The 22,281-nt window shown below is 38.9% G+C and overlaps 1 protein-coding gene across 4 annotated transcripts in view; it reads left to right on the top strand.

Annotated features, from left to right (window-relative positions):
• tncb (tenascin Cb) overlaps positions 1-22,281 on the top strand; it is a 188,957-nt gene that overhangs the window by 135,148 nt on the left and 31,528 nt on the right. For 3 of the 4 annotated variants that reach the window (XM_030143575.1, XM_030143574.1, XM_030143576.1), the window contains 5 exons: positions 2,051-2,320; positions 2,650-2,835; positions 7,032-7,121; positions 8,387-8,650; positions 16,090-16,365. In XM_030143575.1, coding sequence (XP_029999435.1) covers positions 2,051-2,320; positions 2,650-2,835; positions 7,032-7,121; positions 8,387-8,650; positions 16,090-16,365 — 1,086 coding nt within the window. The remainder of the gene's footprint in view (positions 1-2,050; positions 2,321-2,649; positions 2,836-7,031; positions 7,122-8,386; positions 8,651-16,089; positions 16,366-22,281) is intronic. The other variant, XM_030143577.1, reaches the window with a different exon arrangement.

Below are 22,281 nucleotides of genomic sequence, written 5' to 3'. Positions count from 1 at the left end.
TGCTTAATTCAACATTTTATTTTATTTTTTTTGCTTAATTCAACATTTTTTGCTAAATTTAAGATTTTTTTTTTTTTTGCTTAATTTAACATTTTTTCCTTAATGCAAGCTAATTTTTTTTTTTTTTTTTTTTTTGGCTTAATTCAATTCAAGACTGTGGAATTTTGGCACTTTACAAATTCATCCCACGGGCCGGATTGGAACCTTTGGACCCCAGGCCGCATGTTTGACCCCCCTGCTTTAAGGCCTAGAACTAATTTTTGTGTAATTAACCTTTCTATAGTGGTTTTTCACCATTTATTCTAATGTTTTCTTCTGCATTTTGCATTTTCAGGGAAAATCAGGTATTTTCCTATATTTAATTCAATCTCCACACTTTTACATTTCTTTGGAAATGGAAAAAGCAAGCATTCAACAGTCATCACCAAGGTGATTATCATTAACGAAAACTAACAAAATGACAAAAACTAGAATTGAAAAAACATTTTCATTAACTGAAATAAATAAAAACTATCTAGCTAACTATCTAACTAAAAGAAAAAACGATAACTAACTGTATTGGGTGTTTACAAAAGTAACTAAAACGTATAAAAACTATGGATAAAATTCCCTTTGTTTTCATATTTGTCAATGTCGGATTGATACGAAAGTGATTTATTTCGCTCTAGCAATTTTAGCTAGCGGCACCATGCGGTACTTCACGGTCCGTCACTTCTCGTCATTTGTGGTTTATAGTCGTCTTCTGGTCCCCACTCTACCTGGAAACATGGAGTTGGGAGAAAGCAGCAGAGTCCTGTCTGGGATTTATGTGAATACGACAGAGAGGAAGAGAAAAGATGTATAAAAAAAAGTAAAACTAAACTAAAACTAAGCATTTAGAAAAAAAAATGAAAACTAATAAAAACTAGCAAACCTGCTCTAAAAATTAATTAAAACTAAATGAATTAAAGAAAAAAAGTCAAAACAAAATAAAGCTAAACTATAACAAAAAAATCCAAAACTATTATAACCTTGGTCGTCACATTGGATTGGCTACACCTCTGTCAAGTTGAATCATCAAAATGTTTTTTACATTTACATAGAGGAAATGACATGAGAATCAACCCAAAGCCTTAACCCTTTAAGGCCTAGAGCTACTTTTGTACCTTTTATATTTAACCTTTCAATATTGGTTTTTCACCATTTATTCTAATATTATCCTCTGCATTTTTCATGTTTCCAGTACATAACAGGTATTATCCTGTATTTAATTCACTGACCTTGCAGATGTTCATAAAAGTTCCTAGGGTATTATAGCAAACAGAGGGAGAAACAAAAAAAAAGTTTTTCAGCAAAATTCACACATGTGATTTACATGTGGCCCGGGGGCCAAAACTGACCCGCCAAAGGGTCCAGTCCGGCCTGTGGGATGAATTTTTGAAATGCAAAAATTACACTGAAAATATTAACAGTCAAGGATGTTAAAATCATTTTAGGTCAGTTCAATCTAAAGCGGATCAGACCAGTAAAATACTATCATAATAACCTATAAATAATGACAACTCTAAATTTTTCTCTTTGTAAATGTAAATATTTTCATGTATTTACACTAAAACAAAGCATAATTTCACAAAAAATGTGAATAACCTGAACAAATATGAACAACCTGAAGTGTCTTTAGAGAAGTAAGTACAATTTTAATAAGATTCTGCCTGTTTTTAAATGTTTTGTGTATTTGCAAATCCACTGTGATCTGTAAGTTATAATGACCATGTGTAAATGATAAACTGAGGCAGAATATTGTTAAAATTACACTTATTTTTTCAGTTCGTTCATGTTATTCACATCTTTTGAAAGGATCGTTTGTAGATGTAAACCTTTTCATAATGTAAATAAACTTTTTCCGCTCTAAAACTTTGAGAAAAGTTTGGAATTGACGTTATTTATATATTATTATGTTATTATTTTACTTGTTCGGCCCACTTCAGATCAAATTTAGCTAAATGTGGCCCCTGAACGTAAGTGAGTTTGACACCCCTGGTTTACAGTATGTTTTCCCTTCGCTCTGCAGTGATCGATGCCCCCACCCAGGTGGATGTTCGTGATGTGACTGACACCACAGCGCTGGTCACCTGGTTCCAGCCCGTCGCCTCCGTGGATGGGGTCACTGTCTCCTATGGGCCGAGCTCCAGTACTGCCGATCGCAACGTGGTGGAGCTGTCCAACACCGACACCCAGTACCACCTGGCGGGTCTCATCCCCGACACCCACTATGAGGTGTCTCTGATGGCTCGGATGGGAGACCGGACCAGCATTCCTGTCTACGAGTCCTTCCTCACTGGTAAAACTGACACGACCGGAGGTGTAGCAGTAAAAGCCAAACTGGCTACAGATGAAAAGCCGACACGTTCATTAGATGTTTATTAAAACCAGGTCTAACAGCGGGAAGGGCTGGACCACACGTACTGTACTGTACTTTACTTATGGTTGTAGGTTTATGAGGGAGGAAAACCTGCTGATGTGCATCAAAGTACAGACCAATAATGAGAATCCGCCATAGTTGGGGTTTGTCTTAAGAACTCCCTAAGGGTTAGTTTAGAAATCCAGTTAAATATGAGTGAGGATTAACACATCCTTACGTCTGTCCTCATGTGTCCTTATGTGTGGTAGACCTGGACGCCCCCAGAGACCTGCAGACGGTGGACGTGACAGATGAGACCATCACCCTGGAATGGAAAAACAGCCAAGCTCAGGTCGACAACTACCGCATCAAATACGGACCCCTTTCCGGAGGAGACCACGGAGAGCTGCTGTTCCCCCCAGGACCCAAGGACACCACCCGGGCCAAGATCACCGGTACTTAATCCCAGAGCGAACACACATACACTTGCAACTCTCGTAAATACCCATCTGGTTTAACATCACTGCAGATGCTCTGTTTTTCCACCGCATTTAAAGGTGTTCATTTTAAGTTTGTTCAGTTGTCAGGGAGCATCTGCAGTCAGAAACACATCATGCTGTATCATGTGTCAGCATTTAAGGGAGTAATTACTGAGGATTTACTTCCGTTTTTACAAGCTTACTGAAGGACTGCTCCAAATCTTTCAGCTGTCAAAGCCGAAGAAAACCAGGACCACTGAAAGTGTTTATGTTTCCTATTCCTGTGCTTAAGTTTCCAGCCGTGCACTGCATACATGACTGTTTACTAGTGTTGTAGTCAAGACTGCACCATCCAAGACCAAGACATTTTCTGAGACCAGAGGGTTTCAAGACCAAGACAAGACCAAGACCAAGGCAGGTTGAGACCGAGACAAGACTAAGACCAAGACCAAGACCAAGACCGTACATACAATGAAAAATTATTAGAAGAGGGAACAAACTAAGACTTCTCTATTTTAAGATTGATTTACAGTAACAGTAAGGACGACAAACAGTTTCTGCACTTTTTTCAAAGCACCACAATGCAGGAAATCTTGATTCTTAGTTTATTTTTTATGATCCTAGTTTTTGCACAGGGATCATTTGTGTAAACGGTGACATGGCTGCCGAGCATCAGTATGATGGGATCTGTAACAACCATGTCACATCCGTCCACTGCAACATTTAGTGTTTTTGTGTCAGCTGTTATTGTTTTAGATCCACAATACTAACATTTATGAATAAGAGGAGAATTAGCAATAGTAAGTCTATAAGTTTATTACTAATAAAGTACTGGTACTGACCAGAGCATCATGGGTAATGTCACGTCTGTCCACTGTCACGTCCGTCCACCAGCAACAGTTTTCACAGTTTTACACGTGCTATTCCAAATCCAGTATTTCTGAAAATATAGCTTCCACTTTCTTTTTTTTTCAAAAATGGCCACTCATTTGACCCACTAAGTAAATTTCAGCCGAGATGTATTCTTTGTGGTTTTGGAAACCAAACTTTATTACTAACAAGTTTGCAGACATCACTGCTGCCGGACATGTACACCTTCTCCTGGTCTTCCCTCACTCTCATCGCATGGTTTCCGGGTGGGGGGTGGGGTGGGGGTGGGGTGTCAGTTGTGCAGTGTGTCTGTATGCAGCCATTGCTGGGGAAACAAATCAAGCAACCAATGTATATGTAAACTGCAGAGACCAACTAAACTTTAACCTTTTTAATGCAAAAATTAGGTCTTCTTCAGTAGCAATATTATGGGATGTGCATATAATTGTATGTGCATACAAAGCAGTGGGGTGACTTTGCGGAACAGTGAAATATATTTAAAAAGAGGTATAAAAAAATTCTTTCTAAATAGGTATATGGAAGATGAGGGATGAAAATTGCTAAATATATGGGATATTATAAGTAGATACGGATAATTATGTAGTGTATATGTATATATATATATATATATATATATATATATATATATATATATATATATATATATATATATATAATGTATTTTTAATGGATGTAGTATATATGTTTATTAATATGGATATTTATGTAGTATATGCATTGATATGGATAAGTATGTTTTATATGAATATTTATGTAGTAAATATATAGATATATAAGCCATGGTGAGTAGAAGGGGGTGGGAATTTTTAAAAAGTGTATACTTCTGCCCCTTTTTTGAATTTGAATTTGTTCCTATTATGATGCTTATATTATTATTATTATTATTATTATTATTATTATTATTATTATATTATTTTTATTTATATTTTGTTTTCTTAACATATATATATATATACTGTATAAATATATATACTTTTTTTTTTCCCTCTCAATTTTAGATATGTTCGTTCAAAATTCATTCATTCATTCAACTTGTATTCTTATAACTCATTTCCAAGATTTCGCATTGTTAATGATAATTTTACTACAAACTCAGTCAAACCAGGAAACCATGAAGAGCTTTTATCAAGTACACAAAGTTGAAAAGGAAAAAAAGGGAAAAAGAAAAATAGCAGAAAAAACAGCCTGCAAACCTTAAAGGTTCAGTTGTAAGCCCTATTCATCTGTGTGTTTGCACTTGTGAAAGTACAAGTAACACCACCAGTACTTTAGAATTACACAAAAATCAAGGCTAAAATGAGTCATTTACTCCTCTATGCTGTTGCACTGACCTGCATTGACTTCATTTGGGTGTTTTCAGACCTTTAAGTCCAGTTTAATCAGACTCTGACTCCTTTCTCGCCTTGGTATGATTGCTCTGGGCAGGTGTGAACACAGTAATCACACTCCAGTATGGACCTAAACTACTGCAGGAGAGGTGAATTTGACACGGTCTCAAATGAACTCCTGTGTTTGGAAAGCGGTCTGACCTCAGTCCGACCCAGCTGTAAACTGGATTCTGAGCTGAGCAGGTCCTGGAGACAGCTGTGCTGAGCCTGGTATATTACCCACATCATTACCATCATGAGGAGCAAATGCCAGTTCTGCTCTTACGCCGTGTTAAAAGTTTCTCTCACTGAACACAGGACAGTGTTCTTGGATTTATTTCAACACTGATGGTTTTTGGTTCAGTTTGAACTTTCCCTGAGTTCAATGAAACTAAAGGGAAACTGATTCATGACCAAATGAACTGTAGGTGTGAGAACATCCTCAGTAAATAGGCCACACTATTTCAATTATAAATGAAACACACAGCACTATATGCACTGATAGTGAAGCCTGAGAACTTAAACTCCCTTTAATTATGTATGTGAATGCAATTAAACGCTGTAATACACATATGTTATTCTGTCAAGTGGAACTGCTGGAAAATCCTGTGCACATTTCTTCAAGATATTTGGTCACCAGAGCATTCAGGACCCACACATGTTTATATTTGTGAGTCAAGGAATGAAGGAGTTGAGTTCATTAAAATCCTGGACTCACAGACCACATCAGACCAATTAGACCAGAATTAGTATTGATTGGAGCTCCAGTATTGAAACGGATGCAGAAAAAAAGGAAAGGGCAGTTTCATTCTTAATGTGATCGGAACCATTTTGCATCTAAATGATGTGGTCGAAAGAATCAGTGAGAGAAAAAAAAATATACAGTGTCAAGTGTTTATTCTCGTAATTCTTCAGACAAGTGTTTGTGTTGCTCCTGTTAAACTGGTCAGTGTTACATTCACTCGCTCATTTCCAAAATGGACTGCCTTTGTTTTGTGTCGTGAAATGTTTACCCGCCTATAAAAGCCCCACTTTATTAGAAAACCACCCACAGGGGGAGGGGGCTTTGGCATTCAGGCTTTAAATGGAATAACACTGGCGCTGGTTTCAATGTGAGATCTGGCTCGAATAAGAAAAGCAGGACCATTTTTATCTATCTGCACTGCTGATATTATAAGGCAGAGCTCTGACGAAGACGTGGTATTTTATGTTTGTTTTGAGACTATTTGCTGCTGCATGACAGGATCAAACACCACAAAGAAAAAAACTTCCAAAATGGGCTAATAGTGTCTTTGTCTGGCCCAATTCTTTGTCCTTGGGAGGCCCATCCCATGGAAATAAAGCACTGTGTCCATTCAGTGGACCCCCCCCCACTCCTCCACACACACCTCAGCAGTTCTTTCACACAGTTATTATCTGTAATTGCCTTCACGCTCGTGATTTTATTGATAATGAGTTTCCTGGGCATTAGGTGTAATTTCATGCTGCAAGACTCCGTGTGTGATGACCTCTGTGGGAGTTAATAAAGGAATTAGAGGCGATCAGGCCGACAGAGGGCTTAATTGTGGAGAGCAAAGGGCCTCCGAAGCCCACTGTATCATAGCAAGTAATGTCCCCGCTCCACAACAAGGGCCCTCTAGATCCATCAATGCAAATACAACACTGCAGCTCCACGGTGAGCACAGGCTCACCATGAAATACAATTAGGCAGCAATCTATTGTGCAATCAAGCCACATGAGAGTGTTTTTGTGTTTGCCGCTGGCACCGGAGCCATTAGATGAAACAGCTGGCCGCTCGACTACAGAGTCTCCCCATCGCTCATTTGGTGACACCTCAGTGGATCTGTACAAACAAAACATGACACTGCTTTTTATTTTCTCCTCACAGTGTTTCTATTTTGTGCTGTTATGTAGGCCTGAGGCCTGGCACTGAATACGGGATGGGTGTGACGGCGGTGAAGGGCGAACGGGAGAGTCTGCCCAGGACGACCAATGCAGTGACTGGTGAGATGCTCCTCATAGTAAATGCAATCCAGTAATGTGTGCGATGTGATGTTTTACTTAATATGTGTGACGGGAATATCAGAGGTGGGAGATAATATTGATGCAGAAACATGTTATATTACTCTTTGTATTGGTGTATAATTGACAGGCTGACATGATAAAGGGACAATTAAGACTCTCCATTTTCTGTCACATTTTGTGAAAGTGACAGCACATTGCTTTGAATAGTTACAGAAGTTCTGCTTCCAGCCTTTTTATTGATATTTTTTCACCATGATTTACTCATATATGATGCATAATACATTATTTTGAGTACTACAGTACAGTACAGTATTACATACACATGTAATTGTGATACCATTGTTATTGTGTGGAACTGAATCTTGATCGTACACTACTGTTAATGTCATTCTGACCCTGATGGAACATCTTGCTTATTTATTTCCCTTCCACACTCAAATATGATCACAGCATCTCAACGGATTGGCAGCAGAATTACACAGACATCTGCTAAAAATAGTTACATTAATATCAAATACTTTGAATTATGACCCAAAAATGACATTGTCATTCATCTAGCTGCTAATTAATGACCATGATAACACTCTAACTATGACCATCAGTATTTTAACTTTATTAATTTAATGTTATAATGTTGTTAGCATGAACGGTTTTTGTAAATGGCTAGTTTTCATTTATGTACTTAATATTTTACTTGTCTGACTTTCATGTAAGAAGGTCCTGAGGTCAGTTCCAACCAGGGACCTTTCTGTGTGGAGTTTGCATTTCCTCCCTGTGTTCGTGTGGGTTCTCTCTGGATACTCTGCTTCCTCCCACCATCCAAACACATGCTCTGATAGGTTCATTGGTTAATCTAAATTGTCCATAGGTGTGAATGTAAGAGTGTTTGGTTGTTGTATGGCAGCCCTGCAATGAACTGGAGACTCATCCAGGGTGTACCCCACCTTCACCCATTGGTAGCTGGGATAGGCTCCAGCACCCCCCATAACCCTAATGAGGATAAAGCGGGTTCAGAAGATGAATGAATGAATGAATGAATGAATGAATGACTTTCCTGCATAATGACAGTCAAGTGTGTTTATTCTCTTATCATCACAATATTTTCCTGAATGTTTTGAGTGCATTTATTTCAACATCCTGTTCTTTCTTTGTTTAGTAGTGTAAGCCTATACTCTTTCCTTTAACATATCATTGTCAGCTACTTTCTATTCTTCACGTCACTTCTTCATTAATGGTATTTTCAGCCCTGGATGCTCCCAAGGACCTGACTGTTGCAGAAGTGACAGAAACCACCATGATGCTGGAATGGAAGCGCCCCATGGCCAAACTGGACTCCTACAGACTGGTCTATGTTTCTCCTGACGGCCACCGAGACGAGGTGACGGTCCCAGGCAGCGCAGAGATGCACATCCTGAGGGGTCTGACGCCCGGGATGCTCTACACCATCAAGATCACCGCCGAGAGGGGCCGCAGGACCAGCGCCCCGGCCACCATCTCAGCCCCCACAGGTCAGCACGCAACAAACACACAACACAGCCCACAGTTTGATCAGTTTTGACAAGTTGGAGCTAAAGTTACTATGCATTTATACAGAAATTCTGCAGCAGGGATGAAGGATGCAATGAACCTACACTTTTCATTTGTTTAAAGTGTGGAAAGTTTTCTGCTTTCTTCAATTTCAAGGATCAGTTCATATCAGTAAATCTACACTACATTGCACTTCTGCCTCTGGACTATTGGCAGCTTCAATATTTAAAAGACCTCAAGGCTGCTCACCGTAGTCCAGGTTTTTCTTGCGTATATATTTTTTTATAGAGTTAATGTACAGTAAGGTATGTTTACTGAAATAGTATATTCACACAAACTATTCAGTGTGTTTTAAAGCAAGTAGAAAACCCTGACAATGGTCGAAAGAGTTTAAAGTATTAAAGAAACCATGATTAAAAGAAAGAGCAGAGTGAATACAATAATATAAAAGCAGAAAAATGCAACTAAAACTTATTTAAACAATTTAACCTCCTAAGACCCAGCTATGGGTTTTCTGTCCATATTTGTGGACAAGAGTTTCACAACTTTATACAAAAAAAAAAGAAAACAAAACTGTCCACCACAAAAGACATTCCATAAAAAATGTAAAAAGTGCATCTGAAAAAACTATTGCATCATGATGTTTCCAATATAGACACTTATTTATAAAAAAAAAAAAAAAAAAAAAGCTTGTACTTTGCTGACATTTCTTGGGTCTTAGGAGGTTAAAGAACAGATTTTCAGTGTGAAGGAAGATAAGAGCCACACTGAAGATAGAAAATTTAATATTTTGTTAAAAAAACTGACAAAAAAGTTATAATTTTTGGAGACGGAAAAAAAAGTCTCCTTATTTTTAATACATGGAAGACTTCTGATTAGCATTAACACATTAGAAGCAGTGAGCAGCCAGTGAAGGCCCTCGGGGACCAACTCCAGACCTTCATCAGTACCTTGGTCAAGGACAGCGACGGGAGAATTAACCTTCGTTAACATTTTTTGATGATGGTGGAAACTGGAGGACCCAAAGGAATCTATGAACAGACCAGTCCGACCAGGAATCCAACACCTTCTATCTGGTAGGTGGCAGAGCTAACCGCTAAGCCACTGTTCCACCCCTTCACCTGATATTTTCTAAGTAAACAGTATGATTTTTATGAGGGAAAAAAATACAGTGGTCAAAATTACCTTGTTAATTCTGGAAGTTCAACTCAGCGAATATCTATCTAGCTTTACCGAAGTCCAAAAGAGTGAGTATTTTGTTTTTTGTGAAACTTCTCGTGAGGTATAACTTTAGGAGACACCCTATGTGATATTTCTCCTCCTTTATGAATTAATTCTTGTAAAATTGTTACTTTTTTCCCTCAAATATTACAGCTTTATTCCTGCAATATTTTAACTTTTTGACAAAATATTGTAACTTCTTCTTCTTCAAATTTCTATTTTTTTCAGTGTGGCCCTAATCTTCCTCCATACTCCACAATATAACAATAAATATCTTAAAATCTAGCTACGACAAGAAAACTCCTTTTCTTCTCCTTTTTTTTTTGCTCTGCAAATAAAGAGCATTATAAACTCTACCAAAAGCTGCAAATAGACTTCAGACTTCAGATGAACTGATCCCTAAAAAACAAAGCAGACAAAGTCCCAGGGTTTTCTGTATGGGTGTCTATAAAATGTGTGTGAGACAAAGGCTCCTCTGAATGACTGTTTCCATGAGGTTTCTCACTGCTGGTACAGGGTTAAAGCATAAGAGAAGTTCTAATTAACCATAGGTTGATTTTTTTTTTTGTTCTTCAGTACTGCAGCCAAACCGAAGCAATGAATTGAATTCATTGTTAGCTTCTGAATGTAAGTCAGTATGTCTCTACCCCCCTCCTCCCCACTCCCCCAAGGCTCATTTAAAGCATGTGGGTTTATTTTTCCTTTTTCCCTGTTTTTTCAACCAAAACAAGAAAAGACAAATGAGGTGATTGTAGCATATTTTTCGTGCTGCGGTCAGAATGTCTCCAAGACAAACATTTCAGAAGTAAATCTTCCAGTTATGCAATGAGTGCCCATTAAATGCATGGCTACGGGCAAAAATCGATATGGCATGAGGGAAAAGTTGGTGAGCTTTGGAAAAACTATCTTTTAGTTGAATATTTGGTTTGCACGCTGCCAAAAAGAACAGAGTATAGACTTGTATGTGTGTGGATGTGGGAGAGTGAGCGTGCACGTGCATGTGTCTACTATTTATGCCCACTTGTCGATGTGATCATGTGTGGCACTTATGACTGAGAGACTGAGTGGCTAAAAAGACTGAGATAGAGTGTGTGTGCATGTGTGTGTGTGTGTGTGTGTGTGTGTGTGTGTGTGTGTGTGTGAGGTTGGGGGTTTGTATGGACATGTGTGCGCTTTGCACAATGTTCATTCATGTGATAATTGTTGGCGTGAGCCCCGCTCCCCTCTGGTTTTGTGCGATTTGACCACGATGAACTGTGGGTCTGTCAGATAAAAGGCCACATGCTGGGACTCCTGTTTAAACATTGTCTCTGAAATCAGCAGCCCTCTAATCCACAGCCCGGCCTATCTGCAGCCTTTATCATCTCCAGACACATAGCGCAAACACGGATCACACTCGTTGTTACAGGAGCGGCTGAAGGAAAGAGGAGGGGCGGACTGAGGAGGCTGGGATCTCTACTTGTGTCTGACAATCATCGGAATCACATTTTGACTTGTGAGCGTTTCTAAAGAGACGCCGGACCGACCCGCTGGGATGTAAAACTGAGCCAATCTCGGCTTCTGAAAATCTCGGATACGATGCTGAAACAAAGTGATTTTATTAAAGAGGGAAATGAGGAGACAAAAGCCGGGATTATCATAATTTAACAGAATCAGCTGACTGGAGGAGTTACGCTCAGAGAACAATGACAGCAGACATGTGGAAGCCGTGATGACTTCTGCAGCCGGAGCAATATTCAATGCCCATAATTTACAGATTAAATAAATGACTGTCGTTGTACATTATATTCCTAAAACACTGAAAACCAAACAAAGGAGAGTATTAGTGTTAAAACCACCGGAAAGCCATATATATGCATGCGTATTTGGCTACCACCACAAAATATCAGTGTGGCCATGACTGCTGACAGCACAGTGGTCAGTCTTATGGTCACATGATATCCACTGGGACGTTTTACTAACATAAATGCACGAGAAGCTGATTCTCCAGCAGGATGGAGAACAGAAAGCATGTCAAAGGCAAGATCATCATCCAGCATGTGAGGACATGATCTGTGCTGCCCGTGTTAAGGCCTGATCCTTATCACCAGATATTTAGTAGGATGTGAATGAGTGTGCATTAAATGGGAGATATCAGAATGACGGTGATATCTCAGGGGCCCATTTGACTGTATCACCCATCACACATCTTACCTCTGCATGTGATAACCAAATATGAGCATTAAAGGGTCAGTTCACAACAGTTACTGAAAGCATCGTCCCATTCACACCTACAGCCGTGATGGTCATTTCTGAGAATTGCACAAACAGAATGACACCTAGAAAATGTCTGGATCCAGATCAAGACCTTGTTTCATTTTCTCACTGAAGAAATAGCCTATGTTTCTGAAAAAAAGAAAAAAGTAATTGAAAATGTCACTTTTTAACCCATAAAGGCCCAAACATCCACCAGTGACACAAACCATCTACAGATCTAAACTGTTTAATACCTGTTGATCCACTAATCCTGTCGATACATGTAAATAATTGGGGTAAAATGCAGTTTGTCATCTTTTCATGGTGATCAGATATGACTCATTTGGACGTTCAGAGGCTCCGTAGTTACCATGGAAACACTGTTATCTTCTACAACGTTTGATAATATAATAATAAAGAGTGATAAATCATTTAGGAAAGGTTAAATATAGAGGAAAAAATTATTTGGGTACTCACAAAAAAAGTAGCATTACTTTAAGGTGATTTTTATTCATATTTGTTTGTGAAAATACTACATATAGCCCTTTTAATTAATTGCATAACGCTGTTGGATGTAACTACTCACTCCCAACATTGATTATGGCCAAAATTAGGAAAATAGAAATCTATGGACGTGGCTTGACCTTGTTGTGATCAAATGAATAACGTGAACTGACCCGATTAAATAAATGGTGTTGAATGAAGGCTGTGAACTGTTAACTAAACCATATTGCTAAAAGTTTGTTAGCTTAGAGTAGGGGTGTCAAACATGTGGCCCGGGGGCCAAAACCAAGGCCAAAGGTTCCAGTCCAGCCCACGGGATGAATTTGCAAAAATTACACTCCAGATATTAACAATCAAGGATGTCAAACTCATTTTAGTTCAGGTTCTAGATACAGGACAATGTGATCTCAACTAAAAATAATAGCCTAATAAATAATGATAATAATAATAATAATAATAACCTATAAATAATGCCTCCAAATTTTCTTAGTTTAATGTGAAAAACATAATATTGCATTACACCTATAAATAATGACAACTCCATATTTTTCTGCTTGTTTTAGTGTAAAAACTTATATTAAATTATGAAAATATTAACATTTACAAACTATCCGTAAACAATAAAATCTGAAAAACCTGAAATTTTGTAAGTAAAATTTTAACATTATACTTCCTGTTATTAAATATTTTGTGCCTTTGTAGATCTATGCATGTATAAATCGTAAGTTGAGTTGTAATATTGTTAAAATTGTACTTATTTTTCTCAAGAAATCTCTCTTTTTTTCAGGTTATTCACATCATTTTTGTTTGGATAGTTTGTAAATGTACATATTTTCATAATTTAATTCTGATTGCACTAAATCAAAGAGGAAAAATTTGGAGTTGTCATTATTTACAAGTTATTATTCTGCTATTGTTTTACTGGTCCGTCCGACTTGAGATTAAATTGGGCTGAATGTGGCCCCTGAACTAAAATGAGTTTGACACCCCTGGCTTAGAGTTAGCATTTTTACCAAACCTTCATTTCCTAAAACGCATCAAAGAAGAGCTAAACAATAATAAAAATTACCTTCAAATACATTTTTAAATTGCGATGGTATCTCAGACTTGCAACATCTTAAGAAAACACAACTTAATTAAATATGTGCAGCTTTTAATTGAGCTGACTCATCTCAGAATCTAAAAACAGACACACCATATAGTAAATGCACTTTCCATGTGAGCTCTTATCAGCGGTGATCAGCTGATCGAGGCGAAGGCTCCATATGCATCACATTCCCATTGTCTTCCATCCTCTTTGCTCCCCGCTCCGCCACACAGTCAAAAGAGGATAATGGGAGCCGTGATGTTTACCTGCGCCGTCTCCTGGCTCTTTCTAATCTGCTCTCTGAATGCTTGCACACACAATGGACTCCAATTACAGGCTGCTGCTCCTGCTCTGCATGGCCTCCCCATAGGTTTGAAGTGGACGGTGTACTTCTGCCTCACCGGCCGGGCTACACTGTACCTTCAAATGTTAATGGCTCATTTACAGCCATTAATGTGCACAGGCTGCATCAGCATGTCTGCCTCCCGCTTTCCATCGTCAAGTCTTCCCACTTATATGGTAATATAGAGGAGATGGCTATAGGCGGCCATTGATAATGAGGCTGTTTGTTCCCTCTGGCCTTTTGTAGTGGAAATAGGAGTATATTTCCATTCCAGACAAAGTGAAGGCCTTCTTCTCTTCTTTTTTTTTTCTCCTGACAGCAAAATTAAATGATTGAAATACAAATGAGTGATCCAGTTCTGACCTCCTTTTTTGCAGCTGAGGTTGTCGAGGAGGACTTATCTGCTGTTGAGCAGAAGCTCAGTGTTGTTTGTTTTATATGTTTCACAGTATTTTCTGTTGTCAACAAGCCAGGGTCAAGAAGACACTGGTGGAAGAAGTGCTGAAACTGAACTACTTTAGTACAAAGTATTATCAGCAAATAAGCACATTTGAAATATAAATATAAAGTAACAGTAGTCATTATTATCAAGATGTGTTCACTATTATAGAACATTGCATTATTCTGCTTTATCACTAACAAATACATGTTAGGGATTTTTATTGTTGTAGTTCACAGGTGTCAAACATGCGGCCCGGGGCCAAAACCAGCAAAGGTTCCAATCTAGCCCACAGGATGAATTTACAAAGTGCAAAATGCAAAAATTACCCTGAAGATATTAACAGTCAAGGGCATCAAACTCCAAAATAACAGCATAATAACCTAGAAATAATGACTCCAAATTTTCTTCGTGGCTTAATTTGCGACAAATAATATAACATTATGCCTCTAAATAATGGCAACACCAATTTTTTCTCTTTGATTTATTGCAAAGAACATTAAATTGTGATATCCTTTAACAATAAAATGTCAATAACCTGAACAAATATGAAAAACCTGAAATGTCGAAAGAAAAATAAGTGCAGTTTTAACAATATTCTGCCTGTTTTTTGCTTTGGTAGATCTGATCTGTAATGCACATGTATAAATCACAAGTTGAAGCATAATATTGATCAAATTGTACTTATTTATCTTCAGAAATTTCATTTTTTTCCCAGTTGTTCACATCTTTTTTTGTTTTTTGGATAGAAATAGTTTCATCATTTAATGTTATTTTTTGCACTAAAAAATTTGGAGTTGTCATTATTTATTTATTTACCTATGTTTTGTACTTTCTGGACATGTAGTTTTGCACTTGGTTTTGTATTCATTTGGTACTATCTTGGATGTATTCAGTTGGTTTGTTTGACTTTATACAGTATGATTTTATAGCTAGCTGTGTATGGCCAACCATGAAGGTTATTATTATTTAGAAGGGGGCAGGAAATATAAGATTTTCTTCATCCTGCTCCTTTTCGAGCATGGGTGTGTACATGTTTATTTACTTGATGATTATTGAATGTTTACTGATGAAATGCACAACCATGAAATTTATTTATTTATTTATTTATAGGCTACTATGCTATTATTTTACTGGTCCGGCCCACTGGAGATCAAATTGGGCTTAATATGGCCCCTGAAAGAAAATTTGTTTGACACCCCTGTTGTAGTTTGTCAATGTTGAGCCCATTTTAATACTGATATATGTTGTTTTTATTACTTGAAAGTGTGAACAAATGTGGTTCAGTCATAATCACGATGTAATGAAGAAGTAGTGCAGTATGTAGTAGCAGAAAATAAAGCCTCAACTTTGTACTTAAGTCCAGTGTGTGAGTTAAAGCACTTCATTCCACCACTGTAAATACAGTAGAAGGCAGTATTTTTCTGATTTATGTTCTTTATGTTTATGTTGTTTTAAATTTGAACCAATATATGGAGTTTTATCCCAACTACTGGCTCTGAAACACCTGTGTTGGTCTGACGTTTTGTGTTGGTGGTGTGTGTCTGTCCCAGTCGTGTAACTCCATGTTGCTGTGTTTGTCGTCACCCAGAGGAGGAGAAGCCGGTGGTGACCAACGTCACTGTCAGCGACGTGTCCTGGGACAGCTTCCTCTTGTCCTGGTCAGCTGACAACGGGGCATTCGAGGGCTTTCTGATTGAGGTTACCGATGCAGAGACGGGCGCTGAGTGGCAAAACCACACAGTGGCCGCCGATGCTCGCAGCCTCGCCATCTCAGGCCTCAACCCCTCCACCTGGTACAGGGCCAATTTGTACGGGGTGTACAGGGGGGCCATCTTAGACCCTGTCTTTGCAGACACCATCACAGGTATCAACGCCGTCAACGCTGGGGTCTCGCTCTTTCCTTTGCTTCCTTCTTCTGCTTTAAAACATTCGCTAGCGTCTACTCTTGTGAACCTTCCTAATGACAGTTCCTTGCTGTTCTGTTGTGGTTCTGTCTTTATGTCTTAAGTTGACTCTGTTTGACAACGGGAACACTTGGTTTTATTTGTTTTCGTTTATCAGATTTAAATTACCGTTTCATATTTTTAGTACATTCAAAAAAAGTTGAATAATTAATTGAGCTGAGAGATAAATAACACATTAGAGACAATTAAGAAGAGGAGCTCAGAGAAGGCAGATGTTTATTACTTTTTCCTAATGCAGTGTGTTCTTCACAGAGCAGCAGAAGGTATAAAGCAGATTTATTATCTCTTTTGTATGATTTAACATCACAAAAGATGAAAGAGTTGGATTACAAAGATAGCACTCGACGCAAACAGCTGAAGAAGAAACATCTTCAATGCTCATAGTCATGAATTTCATCTTAAACATATGGCTTCAGAATATTCTTATCTGTGTGACCTGCCATTGAGCGGTTAACCGAGACGACCATAAACCACAACAGCCTTCCTTCCGATCTCAGCCACAGTCACGTTTATCATCGTAAACTTATGAAATGCCCAAAATTCAATATAAGAAATATCCCTCTCCCTTCTTTTTTCTTTCATATAGAAGTCCCTCTGTCTGTTTTCTAATACTTCTAAATCTGTTCTTCATAAATATATTGTTTATATCATATTTCAGTGATGGTACTGCCCATTTCCACCGCATAGTACCGTCTCAGCATAACTTGAAGCATCTCTACTCGTCTGTTTTATTTTCCATCCATGGATTCGGTATCATTTCTGTTGACGTTCAGAGTGAGCTGATGTGATACCAAAAGGATGGGTGAAAACAATGCAGAAGGCTGATTTATCACCATCACTATGACACTGTTTTACTCACCAAAGCCATTTTTCCACTGATGATATTGTCTTGACTCGGCTCGATTCTGTGGGGATTTGTGGCGTTTCCACCACGTGAGAGCAGGCACATTTATAATGTGGCGTATCATCTTTGCCAAAGTTCCAGACAAGCAAATGCAATACTAAAGATAATGTAAAATCAGCCTTATCATACATAGGTTCATCCAGAATCATCACTGCATCAGTACGACAGTGAACCAAACGAGCAGGAAGTCTCAGAAAATGCTGGAGCAAATTTTCAAAGAGGCACTATCTTAACAAATGGAGTGTGAACAGCTACATTATCATCATAACCTTTATTTAATCTCAGAGATATATTGAGGATGCACCATCATTTACAATATAGCCAAGACAGAACAAGACATTTGAAACATCCAATGGATATATCAGAAATACGGAAAAGTAAAAGTGACAAAGCCGAATTAAAAACAGAGAACTCTGCTTAAAAACAGGAGCAGCTGGAGGTAAAAATAAAATAAGATGGAATTATGGATTTAAAACATAAAATATTTGAAACATAGTTATCACTGGAAAAACTTTAGAAAAAATTTGAGTGTATTCAGACCTACTTTGTTTGGTCCATTTAAAACAGACCAGAGTTCGTTTCCCCGGAAAGTCCAGACTTTTTTTTTAGGTGTGAATACAATCATGCGAACTCTGATTTGAATCAAACAAGCGCTCTTCCAGGTGGTCTCCATCCACTTTCAAATGGACTCTGGGCTGGCTCACTTCTGGCTCTAGCCAAAACAAACCAAGGAATCATGTGCGTTTTTTGTGCTTGATGAGCCACCGTAGCCACTGGAAGTAGCCAAGCCTCATGGGTAGTCATAGGTAACAGCAGCAGCATAAGCCATGGACAGACGTGGACCAATGAGGAGACTGAATGTCTCATTGACATTTGGTTAGATGTTCATATTACCAAAACTGGCTTCGAATGAGCTGTTCTAGACAATTAACATTTCCGTAAATTTGTGCCTGTAAAAATAGAATGCATATTCCGAAAACGATAGCTGCATGTAGGACCTCCATGTTTGTCTCTGATTCACCCCACCCCCGACTTTTCTGTCCAGTGTCAGCGCAGTTCATCACATGTGTACTTCTGCTTACAAATTTTGGTCCACAAAGCAAAAAGTGCAATGAGAATGCGATCCGACTCAAACAAAAAAATAAAAAATAAAGGCTGCATTCAATGCGAATGAAATAAGCAGACCAAAGGATTTTCCAGGTGGGAATACCCCCATACAGTTTTAAGTTTAGACCTCCAGTGTTGACTAGAACGTCTACAGTAGTTTATGTTCATAGTTTAGAGGTGATATCCAGGGGATATCGACACCTACAGTCGATATGCAATGAACTGTTGGCCGAACCAAGCCAAGTTGAATCAAAACAAGTTGAGCTCATACTGTAAGTGAAAAAGGGGCACAAGTTACTGTCGTCTACTCACTATATTTTATTTATGAAAGAAAACATGTGCCTGTGCTGTGACAAAAGCCTCATACAAAGCTGTGTTGAAGTTGAAGTTGTATCTGTATTGAAGGGGTTTCTATAGTTGCGTGGCACCAAAAAACTAGTTGAGTTGAAGTGGTATTATCTAGTGGAAAGAGCCATTAATGAAGGGGTAGGTCTAAAGAAAATGTTAATAAAGGCAGATCTTCATGAAAATGAGATGTTCTGTCACATTCAACACTATAAGAATGTTTTTAACAGCTGTATATAATGCAAACCTACCTGTCAGCTGCTCAGCCACTGTGATAACAGTATTTCTTCACAGCATAATCTCCTCAACATTCAGACAGTGTTCACCAAATCCCCGGACAACACCCCCCATCAGCAATCCACAGTACACATATCCCTCCCTTTGATGCAGGGTTTGTAAAATGGTCTAATGCTCTGCTGCAGCACCCACACAAAACCCATTCAATCTATATTAGCCCAGACACAGATCGGCGTTTGATCCACCTTTAAGCTGTCAGTCTGCTTGTTGGTACGAGTCCAGCAGCACCTGGTCTGTTATGTGAACACGGAGAAAGACATAAAGAAAGGTCAGCGTGTTGTTTAACTGGGGAACAACAGGTGCGCTGCTTTACCCACCCACTACAACAATCACAGTCATTACAAGTGATTAACCCACTCAGAATGACAATATTTGCCTAATAATCGGGCCGTTTAACACTGAAAACCAAATCTGCTAATGACGACTTATGAAACAGCGTACCCTTGAGCTCTAATAATGTCAGTTTTGGGTTCATTCTCACAATATTTTTTTAATGTGAACATCTATTCTGGCATCATCGCTCACTGATCAGGATCAGTCAAGTGGAAGAAAGATGGGAGCACTGACAGAAGAAAAAAAACCCTAAGGCGCTTTTGTCACTTTGTGTGAGGCCTCTCGTCTGTATGCATCCCCAGTCTCCCCAAGCCCGGACCACTCTTCATTCTCATGCTGCCATTGCCCCTGGGCTCTGGTGCTAGGGTGCCAGGGGCTTCTGGGGCCACGCAGAATATGGCATGCACTCAACAGAGCCTATTGTCTGCATGCTAATGGCCGCTGAAACCATCTTAACATATTTCATTAGCATCGCTTAATCCATAAAACATTCCAAGTTGTGAATACAAGCGCTGACTAATTTGATTACGTTATGCACGGTGGTCGTCGTCGCTTTGCCGGAGGAAGATGTTGCAGGGAAAACATGATCCTGCACTAGTAAGAGAGTGAGGAAAACTTTACTTTGCAGAGAGTTTTACACAGTGCATGATTGACGGAACCACAAAGAGATGTGGACAGAGCCCAGAACAAGCTCTGTGATTCATATCACCACAAGCTGCCCAGTAAAGTTATCAGGCAGGGCTGGAACCAGCACCGGGCTTCTGCTTGCAGACTCCCTCTTCATCAGGTTAGCTGGCGCCGCCACGTACCTCCTCCAGTAACAGGCTCCCTTTTGTGCACAGGGATTGTGTTCCCTCAGGTCTTGGGGGGGGGGGGGGGGGGGGGGGGTATGGGGTAGAAGGGGACAAGTGGTGTTGTCGATGGGAGGGTGAAATCAGTAGCGAGCTAGCACATGTTAGCTCCCTCTGATGGATGTGGCCCTCCCTCTCTTCCACTGACCAGCTAAAACCGCCCGGCGGCTAATGAAGAGTGACAGCTCCCTGGGATTTGTCTGCTCTGCTTCTCATTTCCACCGCTTCTTCTCACAACAAATGCCTCATGCGTTTTCCCTCACAATAAAAAAAGGGGTTTCAGGCTAGTTCAAGGACCCCTGAGACCCTCACATTTGGTGTAGTGTTTTAATGAGCAGTGGCGCTAGGCTTTCTTGAGCCCACTTAGTATATCTGCTTCTATCCAGGCTGCTTTAAAAGCTCTGCCCGGTCCGTGTGTCCATCTGTGCTGTTACCGGAAGTTTCTCCTGGCTAATTAGCAGCAGCAGACTCTTCCTCCGGAGAAACAGCTTTTTCTCCAGCAGCTGTAGACTCCCACTGTCTCTCAGCCTCTCTTCCTATCGCTGCCATTATTAGTTACTGCTAATGACTGCTTAGCTACAGCTTTTACAACAGCGCATGCACACACTTGCATCTGTGCACCCAGAGTTAGATACTTGCAATGTACGTGAGTCTGACGAACAGCTGTTCGCCAACGCTTTGGAAACTGAGCAATTATATAAAAATGAGGAAGATTAGAGGTGTCACTTTCTCAGACATCAAGTTTACATTATTTTTGATTAACACAAATTTGTTCCTGAAATCAAGAGACTTTGCTCAGAAAACTTCTGGAGTAGTTTTGTTTTTTTATCAACACAGATGACAGAAAACAATTAGTCATTGTACATTTGTGCAAACAATGTGCATGCATACTCCATGGCTATGTTCAGACAGCAGGTCTTAATGCACAGGTCGGATTTTTTGGTGAAATTCGATTTTTTTGTGTGCTCATTCATATTACACATTAAATGTGACTTCTATCAGTTTTGAATATGAACTGAATGCGATCCTGAAGTGACCCACATGCACAAAAGAGGTCCTGATGTAATACGTGACCACACAGGCACGCACTCTGTTTACAGAAGTAAATATGTTTCTCCTGGGACACAGAATTGTGATGTTTGTCACATTTCAATGACGTAAAAGTCGGATAAATGTGACATGGCCGTTCAGACTGAAGTCACATTGCAAAATATTAGATACGTATCAGATTCAGGACCACATATGAAAGTGGCCTGGGTTGGATTAGAAAAAATCAAATTTGTGCTGTTAAAACTGTCTTTAACAGATCGGATTCAGGTCACATATGGGCAAAAACATCGGATTTGAGCCACATTTGTCAGAACATAGCCTATGTTTCTGGACTAAAATACACGAGCAACATTGTTCGAAACATATTTATGAGCATTATGGAGTTTTAACCTCCCATTTACCAACTTCTTTGTCTTTTTCCATAGTGAATATACAAAATACAGGATTTTGCTATTAGAGACAGGCTAAAATATCTTATATTAGCTTGTATTGTGTCATTTCCATGCTCCACCTAAGCACTGAAATGATTAAAAAGCTGTATTACACTAAAGTTAATACACATAGACAAAAATGTAGATATGAACATGCATTTCTGGTTCAGACCAAGGTTTTTACCATTGACGAAAACTAACAAAATGACGAAAACTAGAATTGTAAAAACATTTTCGCTAACTGAAATAAATAAAAACTATAATTAAAAGAAAAAAAACGATAACTAACTGAAACTGTATTGTGTGTTTACAAAACTAACTAAAACGTATAAAAATTATGGATACAATTCCCTTCGTTTTTGTCTTTGTTAATGTCGGATTGATATGAAAGCGATTTATTTCCCTCAAGCAATTTTAGCTCGCGGCACCATCTGATATTTAACGGTCCTTCACTTCTCGTCACTTGTTGTTTAGAGTCGTCTTCTGGTCCCCACTCTA

Source organism: Sphaeramia orbicularis, chromosome 9, assembly GCF_902148855.1.
Source record: "Sphaeramia orbicularis chromosome 9, fSphaOr1.1, whole genome shotgun sequence".
NCBI lineage: Eukaryota > Metazoa > Chordata > Actinopteri > Kurtiformes > Apogonidae > Sphaeramia > Sphaeramia orbicularis.
Note: the sequence above shows the minus strand (reverse complement) of the source record. Positions and strands in the feature narration are given on the sequence as shown.